The 13,876-nt window shown below is 41.3% G+C and overlaps 1 protein-coding gene across 1 annotated transcript in view; it reads right to left on the reverse strand.

Annotated features, from left to right (window-relative positions):
- trpc5a (transient receptor potential cation channel, subfamily C, member 5a) overlaps positions 1-13,876 on the reverse strand; it is a 113,276-nt gene that overhangs the window by 37,407 nt on the left and 61,993 nt on the right. Inside the window, exon 5 of the mRNA XM_079671183.1 lies at positions 13,747-13,875. Within this exon, the coding sequence (XP_079527309.1) occupies positions 13,747-13,875 (129 nt within the window). The remainder of the gene's footprint in view (positions 1-13,746; position 13,876) is intronic.

Below are 13,876 nucleotides of genomic sequence, written 5' to 3' on the forward strand. Positions count from 1 at the left end.
ATATAAAAAAAACTTTCAATAAAAAAATTAAAAATGTCTCGCAGTTTTTCACTTCTTTTGATGTCCCGAGTAAATTACATCTAGCTTTGTTGGAGGAACCTGGCAGTGTGTGTGTGTGTGTGTGTGTGTGTGTGTGTGTGTGTGTGTGTGTGTGTGTGTGTGTGTGTGTGTGTGTGTGTGTGTGTGTGTGTGTGTGTGTGTGAAGCAATACAGGCGATGTTTGATGTCTTTGGCAGAGGAAGAGTTTCTGCTTTCAGTTTAATCATCTCATGGATATGACCACACAAACACACACACACACACACACACACACACACACACACACACACACACACACACACACACAGTCCTGCAGCTGCAACACTAGTTGTTCAACCTCTTATCTTGTTAAGTGTTAATGTGTGCATCACAGTGTAAGAATGTGTGTGTGTGTGTGTGTGTGTGTGTGTGTGTGTGTGTGTGTGTGTGTGTGTGTGTGTGTGTCCTGCTAACACCAGCTGATTCCGAGGAAGCTCGGGTACCCTCACAGATATTATGCTAAGCTAATTCAATTGCTCTGTGGCCTGATGTGATCTAAACAGAGCAATATGCTAACACAGAGCTATGCTAACACTAATTCAATCTGACAGACTGAGCACACTATGCGTGAGGGTTAAATGTAAATATGGAAAGTGCGTGTTCTCACTTATTCATATTTAATATTTGTCTCGCTCCGTTTCATCTTGTTTTTCTCAAACACAGTTCCCATTTTGTATTTGTTTTAAAAGAAAATAGCTAATAATGCTGCAGCACAGGCAGTATAAGACAAATAAAGAGCTTTTTGAATAATTATTTATAGATTAATTTGGTGCCTTTGTCCAACAAAAAGGCCAAAAGTTCTCTTTTTGTTATCATGTATAATAATAATAATAATAATAATAATAATAATAATAATAATACATTCCATTTATAAAGCACTTTTCCTGATGCTCAAAGCACTTACAGTATATGTATATGTTAAAACCCCTCGATTTGCTCATTTATAAAACATAAATGAAGACTTTTTTTTTTTTGTGTGGAGGACTGAAACACACACACACACACACACACACACACACACACACACACACACACAAATGTTTCAGAGGTTAATCGAGGGTTGAACGTTGTAAACGAGTGCAGAGTTTCAGCTAAACTTCTCCTTTAATCTGCAGGTTGACTGGAGAGCAAATATAACAATAACAGAAAGAAAAAGGAAATAATCTCTGTTATTTTAATCATTATTTGTAATGTTTAGTGTCTCTACTTTAAAGAGTCCTCTCCTGCTGATGTTCAGGTGTATATCAGTATGTAGTGTCTCTACTTTAAAGAGTCCTCTCCTGCTGATGTTCAGGTGTATATCAGTATGTAGTGTCTCTACTTTAAAGAGTCCTCTCCTGCTGATGTTCAGGTGTATATCAGTATGTAATATCTCTACTTTAAAGAGTCCTCTCCTGCTGATGTTCAGGTGTATATCATGTCTCTACTTTAAAGAGTCCTCTCCTGCTGATGTTCAGGTGTATATCAGTATGTAGTGTCTCTACTTTAAAAAGTTCTCTCCTGCTGATGTTCAGGTGTATATCAGTATGTAGTGTCTCTACTTTAAAGAGTCCTCTCCTGCTGATGTTCAGGTGTATCAGTATGTAATGTCTCTACTTTAAAGAGTCCTCTCCTGCTGATGTTCAGGTGTATCAGTATGTAATGTCTCTACTTTAAAGAGTCCTCTCCTGCTGATGTTCAGGTGTATATCAGTATGTAGTGTCTCTACTTTAAAAAGTTCTCTCCTGCTGATGTTCAGGTGTATATCAGTATGTAGTGTCTCTACTTTAAAGAGTCCTCTCCTGCTGATGTTCAGGTGTATCAGTATGTAATGTCTCTACTTTAAAGAGTCCTCTCCTGCTGATGTTCAGGTGTATATCAGTATGTAGTGTCTCTACTTTAAAGAGTCCTCACCTGCTGATGTTCAGGTGTATATCAGTATGTAATGTCTCTACTTTAAAGAGTCCTCTCCTGCTGATGTTCAGGTGTATATCAGTATTTAGTGTCTCTACTTTAAAGAGTCCTCTCCTGCTGATGTTCAGGTGTATATCATGTCTCTACTTTAAACAGTCCTCTCCTTCTGATGTTCAGGTGTATATCAGTATGTAGTGTCTCTACTTTAAAGAGTTCTCTCCTGCTGATGTTCAGGTGTATATCAGTATTTAGTGTCTCTACTTTAAAGAGTCCTCTTTTTCCACCCTCTGTCTGAAACCAGAGCCCAGTCTGCTCATATTGGTCAGCTGGCCGGCTCTGTCTTGATTGGTCAACCTGCTTAGAGATGTCCCGCCTTCTTAGCCTATCACGTACAGTACAATGTGTGTTGGAGCGCGAGCCAATAGGACCGCAGTGTTCTGTAGTGATGTCACCATGTTCCGTAACTTTGGGATTTTAGCCTTTGCAGACCATTTGCATGCATTAAAACCGATAGAACACATTCAAAGAAAGGGAAAAGACTAACAATATGCTTTTGTTAGCTGATAAATCAGAAAGGAAATGGCTCTTCACTTCCTCCCTCCTGTTATTTATTCCATACTTGTCTCTTTCTGTCTTTTTTTTGGGTTGTTTTCGCCCCATTTCCTCTCTGCAGCAGCTCAAAATAACTCAGTCTACTCCTCTAATATCACTCTCTCCTCCCTCACACTCTCTACTTGATTGCCGTCATTCATCAAAATGTCGCCCAAACTTCCTCCTCTTCTTCCTACTCTCTCTCGTCCCCTCCCGTGTTCTCTCTCTCTCTGAAACAAGGGAAACACAAACCGTTCTCCACCCGCTGTTTGTGACTCACTCTTCTTCTGCTCGCTCTATTTCTGTTCTCCTCTGTTCCACCTCTTCTTCTTCTTCTTCTTCTTCTCGTCTCTCCTCCACCTGCCACGTCCGCTCACATCCCGATCAAATCTATCGTGTTGACATTTAAGATGTCTCTAAAGTGTTGCAGCTGCACAGAGGCACTTAGCGGGGGAAATGGAGAGTATTGCAAGTACTAAACATGTTGTATCGGTTTTATACTCTATTGATGTATATCCATGTTTATATATTTACCGTCTATATTTCAGACGTATCCGGCTCATAAATTATATCTGGACTCCCAATGCTCCTCTTTAACCCCTTTCACACCAAGGCTTTTCCCGTTCTAGCTCCGTTCTAGAGCTTTTCTTGTTGGGAACCGGTTCTTCGGTTCAGCTCCCGCTCTGTTCACACCACCTAGAGCCCGACTGGTGCTGCGTCATTGCGTCATCGTTTGCATCATGATGTAACCGTTTGCGTGCCTGCTTCATAAAGCCAAACCGCGCGGAAACCCCTCACATCAACAACAACAACAACAACAATGTCCGGTTGTATTGAAGCGCTACTCGTTTTGGTTTTGCTCTGTCGAAACGAAATGGAAGAAATGGGACGACTTCACAGAACATTCAAAAGTTCTTTACAATCATCATCAACTTCAACGACGTTTCCGTAGGAGAAAGAAGGTAAATATACGTCCTATTCGATGGCGTTAGAGCTAGCTGTTGTTAGCCTCTGCACGCGCCAAGCTCCAAATACCCAGCTTTGGAGCATTAATTATATGGTATAACATTAAAACTGATTCTCAATGTTATTTCCACAGATCATGTTGAAGCTGGCGGAAAGGCGGATGTCGCGTGTTATTTGTTATCAGCCCAGATCCGACGTAAGCGTGACGTATGCAGTGCTTGCTTTCTAGACCGACAACTTTTTGGTGCTTGAAACAAACCGGGTTCCGGAGATCAGAGGCTGCCGCTGCGGTGTGAACATGAAAAACTGTGCTTTTCAAGCTCCAGCTCCGAACCGGCCCTGGAACCGCGTTGGTGTGAAAGCGGCATTTGATAACTCTGTATATCTTCAAGTAAATTAACGTTAAAAATATAGATTTAAAAACACCAAATAGCACCTTAAAAGTCGTAGCTTTAATCTTCTCGTTGTACTTGTATAATGACAATAAATGCTTATAATCTAATCTAAGCTAGCCATGTATCAGTAGGTATTAAAAGCATATGCACATGCTCTACTTCACATGTGTCAAACTCAAGGCCCGGGGGCAAAATCAGGCCCATTGTGGATTTTATTTCGGCCCGCAGGATAATGTTTGATTATTATTAGATCTGGCCCACCGGTATATTGCACCTTCACTCCATCCTGAGGGTCTCCTCAGCTCAGAGCCTGAGCCCAAACATTGATGAACTTGCACCCAAGATAAGATGCCAAGTATCTGAACTAGCATCACAGAGCAGCACACTGAGTTTAATGGATGTTTCCTTCTGCACTTTGTCTCTCACGACAACAGCACACGTTTGGTTTCTCTTTGAGGGGAATAGTTTTTTTGAAGCTGTTGTTGGTCTGTGGGAAAATGTAATCATAAGAAATGACTCTGGAAAAGCTGCAGATAGAGCCATAAGAAATGAATGCAACTGATTATTTAATGTTTAATGTGGTTTTTATAGGCAATCATTTAAGCTTTGTTAGTTCCAGGTTTAATATGTGCAATAAGTTCATTTCAATAAGTTCTGGAATAAGCATTGACCCAGTCCGGCCCTCGACTAGAACCCATTTTTTCATTTTGGCCCACTGTGTATTTGAGTTTGAGACCCCTGCCCTACTTTGTACATGCAAGTGTTTATTATTTATCCAAATGAAGTCCTAACATTTTTTATTCTTGTTGCGTTTTGCAGGAAAAGAAAATAGAGAATATTCTGAATAATGTGAGGAAACTCTAGAACTATTAAATTATGTCAGGGAATAATTGGCCCTCTGACGCTGCTGACCAGCCTTGAGCAGCTGTTATCTCCCTTAAGGAGGGGCTGCCCGAGCAAGTGGTTGTTGTTACCAGTTTGTGACCGGGCAACGCTCGGTCAGAGATAGTGATTGTTGTGGGGCACCTGGAACACATCCTTCTCGGGGCGTAGATGACTCCGAGCCATAAGCGACAATTAAAGTTGATTCAGTTTCCTCAGCTGTTCAGTCTAACTAATGAAGAATGTTGATTACCCACAAGCCCCGGACACACCAAGCCGATTTTGGCCGCCGATGGATGTCAGGCCGCCGATGAGCGTCCTGTCGCCCTACTCGGATTGGTGTGTCCCGCACCGTTGTGTCTTTTCAGCCGTGCCGACACCTTTTTGGCCGAAAACCAATCGGCCAAAGGCTGTCGGTCCAATAAATCACTCTGATTGGCTGTTCAGCTTAGCGAATTAGTGCATGAGAAGCGAAACGGAAGTAAGGGACCCAAACAAACTATTAAGAAGGCAAATCTGAGATTTCATTGAACTCCAGCTCTCGACACAGGTTCGGGAAAGCCCCATGAGCTTCTCACTGTAGAGTGGAAATGTAACACTGTCTTCCGGTTGTTGCCTCTTTTGAATGACGAATACTCACTACCGCCGCCTGCTGGTAAGGAGAGTTATTGCCACTCACACATGCGCAGTTCGTACTTGCTTCTTGGCCGTCGGCTGGGTCCGTCTGTGTGAGTTCTTTGGTGTCAGCTTGGTGTGTCCCTACCTTTAGTGAAACTAGTTAAAACCTCATACGAGAGGAAGGGTTCTTCAGAATTGATTGTGGCATCTCTACCGTGTGGTCAACTCGTGGCCCGTGACTTGTCTTGTGAATTCTCCGGCCGAAACTCCAAATAAACCGTCAGTGTTTGCCATCAAAGCTCCAGCTCTCCTCGTGTCTCTCTGAGTCCTGAGTACAATTGCTTCAGAAGTTTCCCTCACAAATGAAAATGCAATTTAAATAGGATTTTAATTTCTTATACTTTGAAACATTGCCCAAAACATCTTTAATACAAGATTTGCAAAATTGTAGAAGTAATATAAAACCTATGATTGTAGATTTGTACAATTATGACTGATATGAAAGTAATTTTTTAGGTGTTCAATCGTTATACAATTTGTGTGTTTGCATCCCTGTTTACCTTCATTGTTTACTTATTGATCATTCCTCTAATTTCCACAGAGAGTGTTTTAATGTTTCGCAGTTTCTCGCATGGTTCTGTTCTAAGAGGAAACTCAGCAGCTCCGTTTCTCTGCAGCAGCAAAAAGAGGTGAATGAATAATGGCAGCATTTCTGGAGAGAATCCAAGCTCTGCCTCTGTGTGTCAGCAGGATTAACACACACACACGGACACACACACACACACACACACACATACACACACACACACACACACACACACGCGCGCGTGCACACACACACACACACACACACACACACACACACACACACACACACACACACACACACACACACACTAAGCTAAGCTAAGCTAATGTCAGTTTGTTTTAGTCCAATTTTAAGCGATTTATGCACAAAATGGTGAATTTCATTTGTCTTTTACAGGACAATGTGACATTAGATTTGACCATCATTCCATGTCTACGCCTCAGACATTTTAAAAATCTTCTAAAAAGTGTACAGATCTTTTTCTCCATCCTCGTCAATACTCCCTTATTTTTCCCTAAATCCCCTCCCCCTTTCCTCCCACTCTCTCTTGATCACTCACCCCTTTCTCCCCACCCTTCTCTCTCTCTCCACAGGTTTCATTACACCTTCAAACCCTGCAGTATGTTTCAGTTTCACTCCATTAAACGACATGTCTTCAGTGTGTGTGTGTGTGTGTGTGTGTGTGTGTGTGTGTGTGTGTGTGTGTGTGTGTGTGTGTGTGTGTGTGTGTGTGTGTGTGTGTGTGTGTGGGTGTGTGTGTGTGTGTGTGTGTGTGTGTGTGTGTCTGTGTGTGTGTGTGTGTGTGTGTGTGTGTGTGTGTGTGTTGATCTTAGCGCTTTAATATACATTTTATTTTATTCCCTCCTGTAACATCTAACTGCTCTTTCCTCTCCCCTCGTTCACACTTCCTTCACTTTCTCTTCACACTTCTTCTACTACCCAGAATGCACTGCAGGTGCTGTTCAGGGTACCGACACCTTTCTGTCAGCCAGCTGGACACAGTTCATCAGTTCCTGTGTGTCAGCCAATCAGAGACTTTGTTTGTGTGTATATGTCTGTGTGTGTCCTCGTCAGCAGTGTCCACGCGATCGATGCAGATTACATCTCCAATGTACTCTCAATCTCTCTGAGATCAATACATGCTGCAGGAAACACAAACACACAAGGACACACACACGGACACACACAAACACTCCTCTCTCGTTGTGACCTTGTCTCCTGGGGGGTATACTACGAAGCAGGATTTTTCTCTTAGCCGGCTAACTTCAGGGAAAACTCTGGGTTTCCGGTCCTACGAAGCTGGTTCTCTTTTTAGCAGGCTAGATCTCCATGGTAACTTATGCTGAACGGCTAACCTGCCCCGGAGCAGGTTAGGTTGCACGCTAAGAGCTCAACTCAGTGAAAGCACTGCCTGCTGACCAATCAGAGCTCAGTGTACGGGGTTGAAAGCGATCAAGTCATATTACAGGAGAAAGGAAATACAGAAAAGCTGCCGTTGCAGGAAAGACGGCCGGCAAAAATCACCGACTGTGTGAACGTGAACATTAATAGAATATCACCTCCCATGTTCAGAGCAACCTGACTATTATAACATTAGCGTTAAGAAAGCTTACTTAAATATCTGCCTAACTAGATAGGGCACGGCCGGCTTGAGCGATCCACTTGATAACCCGCGTCGTAGTACAGTTTAGCGAGAACGCGTATGTTTTGGATTAGGCCAACCGGCTAACTCAAACATATCCAGGTTAGCTTGAACCAGCTTCGTAGTACAGGCCTCTGCTCTCTTGGGGAAACTGCTCATGCATCCTTAACATTCCTCCTTATCTCCTTCTCCCTCTTCTCGTGTCCTCAATAGCCTCCCTAACTCCTCCCCTCTTGTCTTTTTTCTCTCCCAAATCCTAACCAATCAGAGCCGACTGGGCTCTGGTTTCAGACAGAGGGTGAAAAGAGGTGCTGCAGCACAGGCAGTATGAGAAGAGCTTTTTGAACATTAAAGCATGGAGACATGTCCCAGTAGAGACACTACATACTGATATACACCTGAACATCAGCAGGAGAGGACTCTTTAAAGTAGAGACACTACATACTGATATACACCTGAACATCAGCAGGAGAGGACTCTTTAAAGTAGAGACACTACATACTGATATACACCTGAACATCAGCAGGAGAGGACTCTTTAAAGTAGAGACACTACATACTGATATACACCTGAACATCAGCAGGAGAGGACTCTTTAAAGTAGAGACACTACATACTGATATACACCTGAACATCAGCAGGAGAGGACTCTTTAAAGTAGAGACACTACATACTGATATACACCTGAACATCAGCAGGAGAGGACTCTTTAAAGTAGAGACACTACATACTGATATACACCTGAACATCAGCAGGAGAGGACTCTTTAAAGTAGAAACACTACATACTGATATACACCTGAACATGAGCAGGAGAGGACTCTTTAAAGTAGAGACACTATACTAATATACACCTGAACATCAGCAGGAGAGGACTCTTTAAAGTAGAGACACTACATACTGATATACACCTGAACATCAGCAGGAGAGGACTCTTTAAAGTAGAGACACTACATACTGATATACACCTGAACATCAGCAGGAGAGGACTCTTTAAAGTAGAGACACTAGATACTGATATACACCTGAACATCAGCAGGAGAGGACTCTTTAAAGTAGAGACACTACATACTGATATACACCTGAACATCAGCAGGAGAGCACTCTTTAAAGTAGAGACACTACATACTGATATACACCTGAACATCAGCAGGAGAGGACTCTTTAAAGTAGAGACACTACATACTGATATACACCTGAACATCAGCAGGAGAGCACTCTTTAAAGTAGAGACACTACATACTGATATACACCTGAACATCAGCAGGAGAGGACTCTTTAAAGTAGAGACACTACATACTGATATACACCTGAACATCAGCAGGAGAGCACTCTTTAAAGGAGAGACACTACATACTGATATACACCTGAACATCAGCAGGAGAGGACTCTTTAAAGTAGAGACACTACATACTGATATACACCTGAACATCAGCAGGAGAGCACTCTTTAAAGGAGAGACACTACATACTGATATGAACATCAGACATGGTGTGGGTATCCAAAACGCATTTAGGAGACGACAAGGTTTCAGCGACAAGTCTCTTTTTGGCCTCAAAAGAAAAAACTTAGAAATTGATGCTGGTTCAAGGGTTTAGAACATTAGCAGTACTAAAACACATTTTAAAGTATGCAAATGAACAATGGTTTCATAATGCAAGTGCACACGTGTATGAGACTCTGAGTGTGTGTGTGTGTGTGTGTGTGTGTGTGTGTGTGTGTGTGTGTGTGTGTGTGTGTGTGTGTGTGTGTGTGTGTGTGTGTGTGTGTGTGTGTGTGTGTGTGTGTACAGACACAAAGGGTCAGCAGGTATTAGATTCACATCACAAACAAACATCGCAGCATTATATAATTTGCTCTGAAAGCCCGCTGTAAATCATTGAGGCAGCTCTCAGTGTATGTGTGTCACCTTTGCGATCACACACATACACACACACATACACACACACACACACACACACACACACACCACACACACACACACACAAACACACACACACACACACACACACACAAACACACACACACACACACACACACACTCTCTCACATGCACAAAAAGTAGAGACAGGTGAGGGTTATCCAAGGTGAGAAAAGAAAAGAAGAGAGAGTGAATGAAGCAAGAAGAAAAATAAAGGGAAAGAGATTAAGCAGCGGGAAGAGGAGAGGGAGATGTATTATTAAATAATGTGGAAGAGAAATAAAGGAGAGAGATAGAGAGAGAGAGAGAGAGAGAGGGTGAGAGAGAGAGAGAGGGTGACAGTGTAAGAGAAGAGGAGAGAGGTAAAGGACGTGTAGAGCTTACATAAGTGTCCTGACAGTGTTCATCAACCGCCATCTGACACACACACACACAAAGGGTGTTAAATGACATTTGGTGCTGATTAATGTTTGTTGTCTTAATGTAATAGCAGTTAAACAAAGACAATAGGAGGGCTAAATGCTATAAAAGAAAAAGTGTATTCTGTCTTTAACACTTCCCTTTGACTTTGAGTTTATTGTATGATATGTATTATTAGTGTTCAACTCAACAGGGTGTTATGCATTATTTGATATGTGCTCAAGTAGTTACAGATAATTATGTGAAAATAATTATCATTGTCGTCATAATTACAGCCCGATCGTACCAACCTCACATTTAAACTGCACTACAATCAACTCACATTTGTTGCTGTCTTTATTTATCTATATTCTTGTATGTATTTATTTATTCCTGTATAGATTGTATAAAGTAAATGTGTAAATAATTATTTCTCCGGGTGTTTTCTCAGTTGTATACCAACAAACCTTTTAATGCCATTGAACACGACTTTTGATCAGAACATTGAGACGATCTCCCGTGAATGCTCCGTGAAGCTACGTGTTGTGATGTCTGTGTTTGCTTCCCCTGTCGTGAGTTCTGATCGCTCAGTGATGATACTAATACCTATAGAATCTGTGGAATCTCAGCTTTAATCTGATATATATTATGTGCAGTTATGATAAGTAAAGAGGGTATTTCTACCGTGAGTTCTCTGCTAAGTGCGTAAGCATTTTTTCGCTAAGGGCTCATTTAGACGCTTCTTGTGAGACGTGTGTTTTGTTTTGGTAAAAATGGTTCAGATCTTCAGTTAGCTGAGTTTCTAACCGTTAAGTGAGTATGACACATTAATAGGTTTTTAAATATTAAGAAGCCCTGAGACACAGTTTCGTGAAAAGATATTGCTCAAAAATATTGCTCAAAAATATTTGTATAGATGAGAGTAACACCTACGTCACTTCCGAAAATGACGGCCCCGCCCACTTTTGGGGGAAAACTACGCTGTCATTTGAATGGCGGTCAATACACATTCTGAAGTTTTTGCCAATCCGATCAGATTTTTTTGGAAACCGTGAATTTTTGGATCTTCAAAGAGCCCGATCGCGATGGCCAGTCAGGCAAACAATTACGTTCAATCGTTTGAAATCGAGAATCGGACTCGATATATGGTATATATATATATATCAGTAGGCGAGGCTGTAATTTCGCCAGCTGTTACTCTCATGAGCGAGGAGGAAAATAATAGTTTTAACATGCCAAAAAGCTGTTGTGTTGTTTATTGCACCTCAAACATTAAAACAAATCCAGAGTTACGTTTTTCTGTACTTCCTCTAAGATGAAAGGACAGAAGATCTCTGTGGCTTCAGGCTAGCCGTTCAAATGACAGCGCTGTTTCCCCCAAAAGTGGGCGGGGCCATAAAGTGACGTAGATGTTACTCTCATGTATGACATCTATCGCCTACTGCTATATTTAACAATATATTGAGCCCAATCATCGATTTCCAATGGCTTAATGTAATTGTTTGCCATGGCCATCGTAATCGGGCTCTTTGAAGATCCAAAAATCCACGGTTTTCTTACATTTCTGATCGGATTGGCAAAAACTTCAGAATTTGTATTGACCGCCATTCAAATGACAGCGTTGTTTTCCCACAAAAGTGGGCGGAGCCGTACTTTTGGCCCGAAAGTGCCACATAAAAGGTTTTTCTTTTTTTTTTTTACTATATTTTATTCTTTTCCAGCATTCATGCTTATTGATAACCTGGAAATTCTCTGTACCCCAAACATTTTTTGTTATAAATGTAAAGTTTGAGCCTCCAGCGTTTAGAAACTACCAGAGGCAACTTGCATGATTAGCACAAGGTGCATGGATTTGCATAATTAGCATAACTTGCATGTTAACCTCGTGCAGCATTCAGACGGTCGGGATGTGAAGAGTTAGCATGGTAACATTTTCAGAATCACAATAAAGAACTTCATCATTAAGTACGGTATGTTCAGCATGTTGGCTTGTTAGCAATGTGTGATGTGATGCATATTAATAAGTGACGCGCACTCAAATAATTAGCATGCAATGAGAAGCATAAATGATGTGGATTATTTTGATTAAACAACAATTCGGAAGATGGACTCTATTTTTTTTCTTAAAGAAACCTTATATGTTTTTGTGAGCATATTTTATTCATCTGATATTTAATATACAATTATGTTTGTCTCAAGATTATGTGTTTTGTGTCTATTTTATTTAATATAAATTGCTTGCAACAAATGCAAAAAGTGCTGCATCTAACATGTGTTCTTCTTAAAAATTAATCTTAAGAATATTTTCGAGAGGTTTTTTTCATTTTTTGGTTCTATTGAATGTCGCAAAAAAAAAAAAATCCAAAGCAACTATTTTGTTTTGTCATTCAAAGATTTAGCTTTAATATGAAAGAATCCAGGAATCATCCTTAATCGACAGACTGAAAACTGTATTTTTTGACATTTTTTTCACTTCACTTTCTATTTTATAACGAGCTATTAAAATAGTCCACAATTCATTTTCCAATCGGTAAAAATGTCCGACAGTATATGTGTGTATATAATTGTATTTATATATGCAACATTCTACTGCTGTAGACAAACAAAGCTAACACTGTCTGTCACAATATTGTTTCCACACATCCATGCTGTTATATCTACCAACTCTTATGCAGATTCATATTTATACACCATATTGTTTATATATCCGTTTTATTTTTTGTTTTCATAAATGTTGGGACTTTTTTTCTTTAAAATTTGGAGCTATTTTGATGCATTTTTTGCTGCTAACCTCTGAAATCTTCCGTACCTGAAACGGAAACATGTCCTCCTTCCTTCCTCTCATTACCTCTATCTCCTCCTCTCATTCCCCCCTGATCCTTCCTCCCCCTCTGACCTCTCTCACATTTCTTCTCTGTGTCTCAGAGCTTTAACAGTCTGACAGATGGAGAGAGACACACACTTCCTCTGGGTTTAAATATATATTTAAATAACTCCATCACGTCTCTCCTCACTCAGCCACTTCCTGTTCCCGCTCGCTCTGCTTTCCTCTCTCTTTCTGTCCCATTAAATCTCCCTTTGTGTCCTCTCACTCTGCTCCATCCTCTCTGTTTCCCATCATTTCTTTCTGAGTCTCCTTCAGTCTCACTTTCCTTTAACGAGCGACACGAGGAAGGAGACCGAACCCCTGACACTCTCAAAAACACGGAATAAAGGGGATGAAACACTCCACTTAAAATGTACTGTTACCTGCAACCGACACACACACACACACACACACACACACACACACACACACACACACACACACACACACACACACACACACACACACACACACACACACACACACACACACACACACACACACACACACACACACACACACACACACACACACACACAAACACACACACACACACACACACACACACACACACACACACGCACACACACACACACACACACACTTGTGGATTGTTTTTCCACACAAACATCTCTGGGAACAAGGAGAGGAAGCTCTCTTCTTTAAAATCTCCCAACCTAACAAGGAAAACACTCAAGTTTCACCACAATTTCGTATTTCTGTCACACCAAAAAGAGATTTTTAGGAGCTTAAATGTTCCAAAAGTACATGTTTGAAATATAAAATCACAGTGAAGGAAGTGAGGGAGCTCAATCACATTTCTGTCTGCACTTCAGGAGCTTCAACTTTGCAAAAAGGATTCTTAAAGCTATAAAACTAAAATGGCATGAACAAAGATGGCGTCCTACCTCCTTCTGGTGGTACTTGATGGCCAGCTTGAGCTTGGCGAGGTCGTGGCACTGCCGGGGGTCCAGCTCCTCGCTCTGCTCGTTGTCCCGGTGGTTCAGGATGGTCTCCAGCTCTCTGGAGCTCCGCGCC

The sequence above is a fragment of the Notothenia rossii genome (genome assembly GCF_949606895.1).
Source record: "Notothenia rossii genome assembly, chromosome: 3".
Taxonomy (NCBI): domain Eukaryota; kingdom Metazoa; phylum Chordata; class Actinopteri; order Perciformes; family Nototheniidae; genus Notothenia; species Notothenia rossii.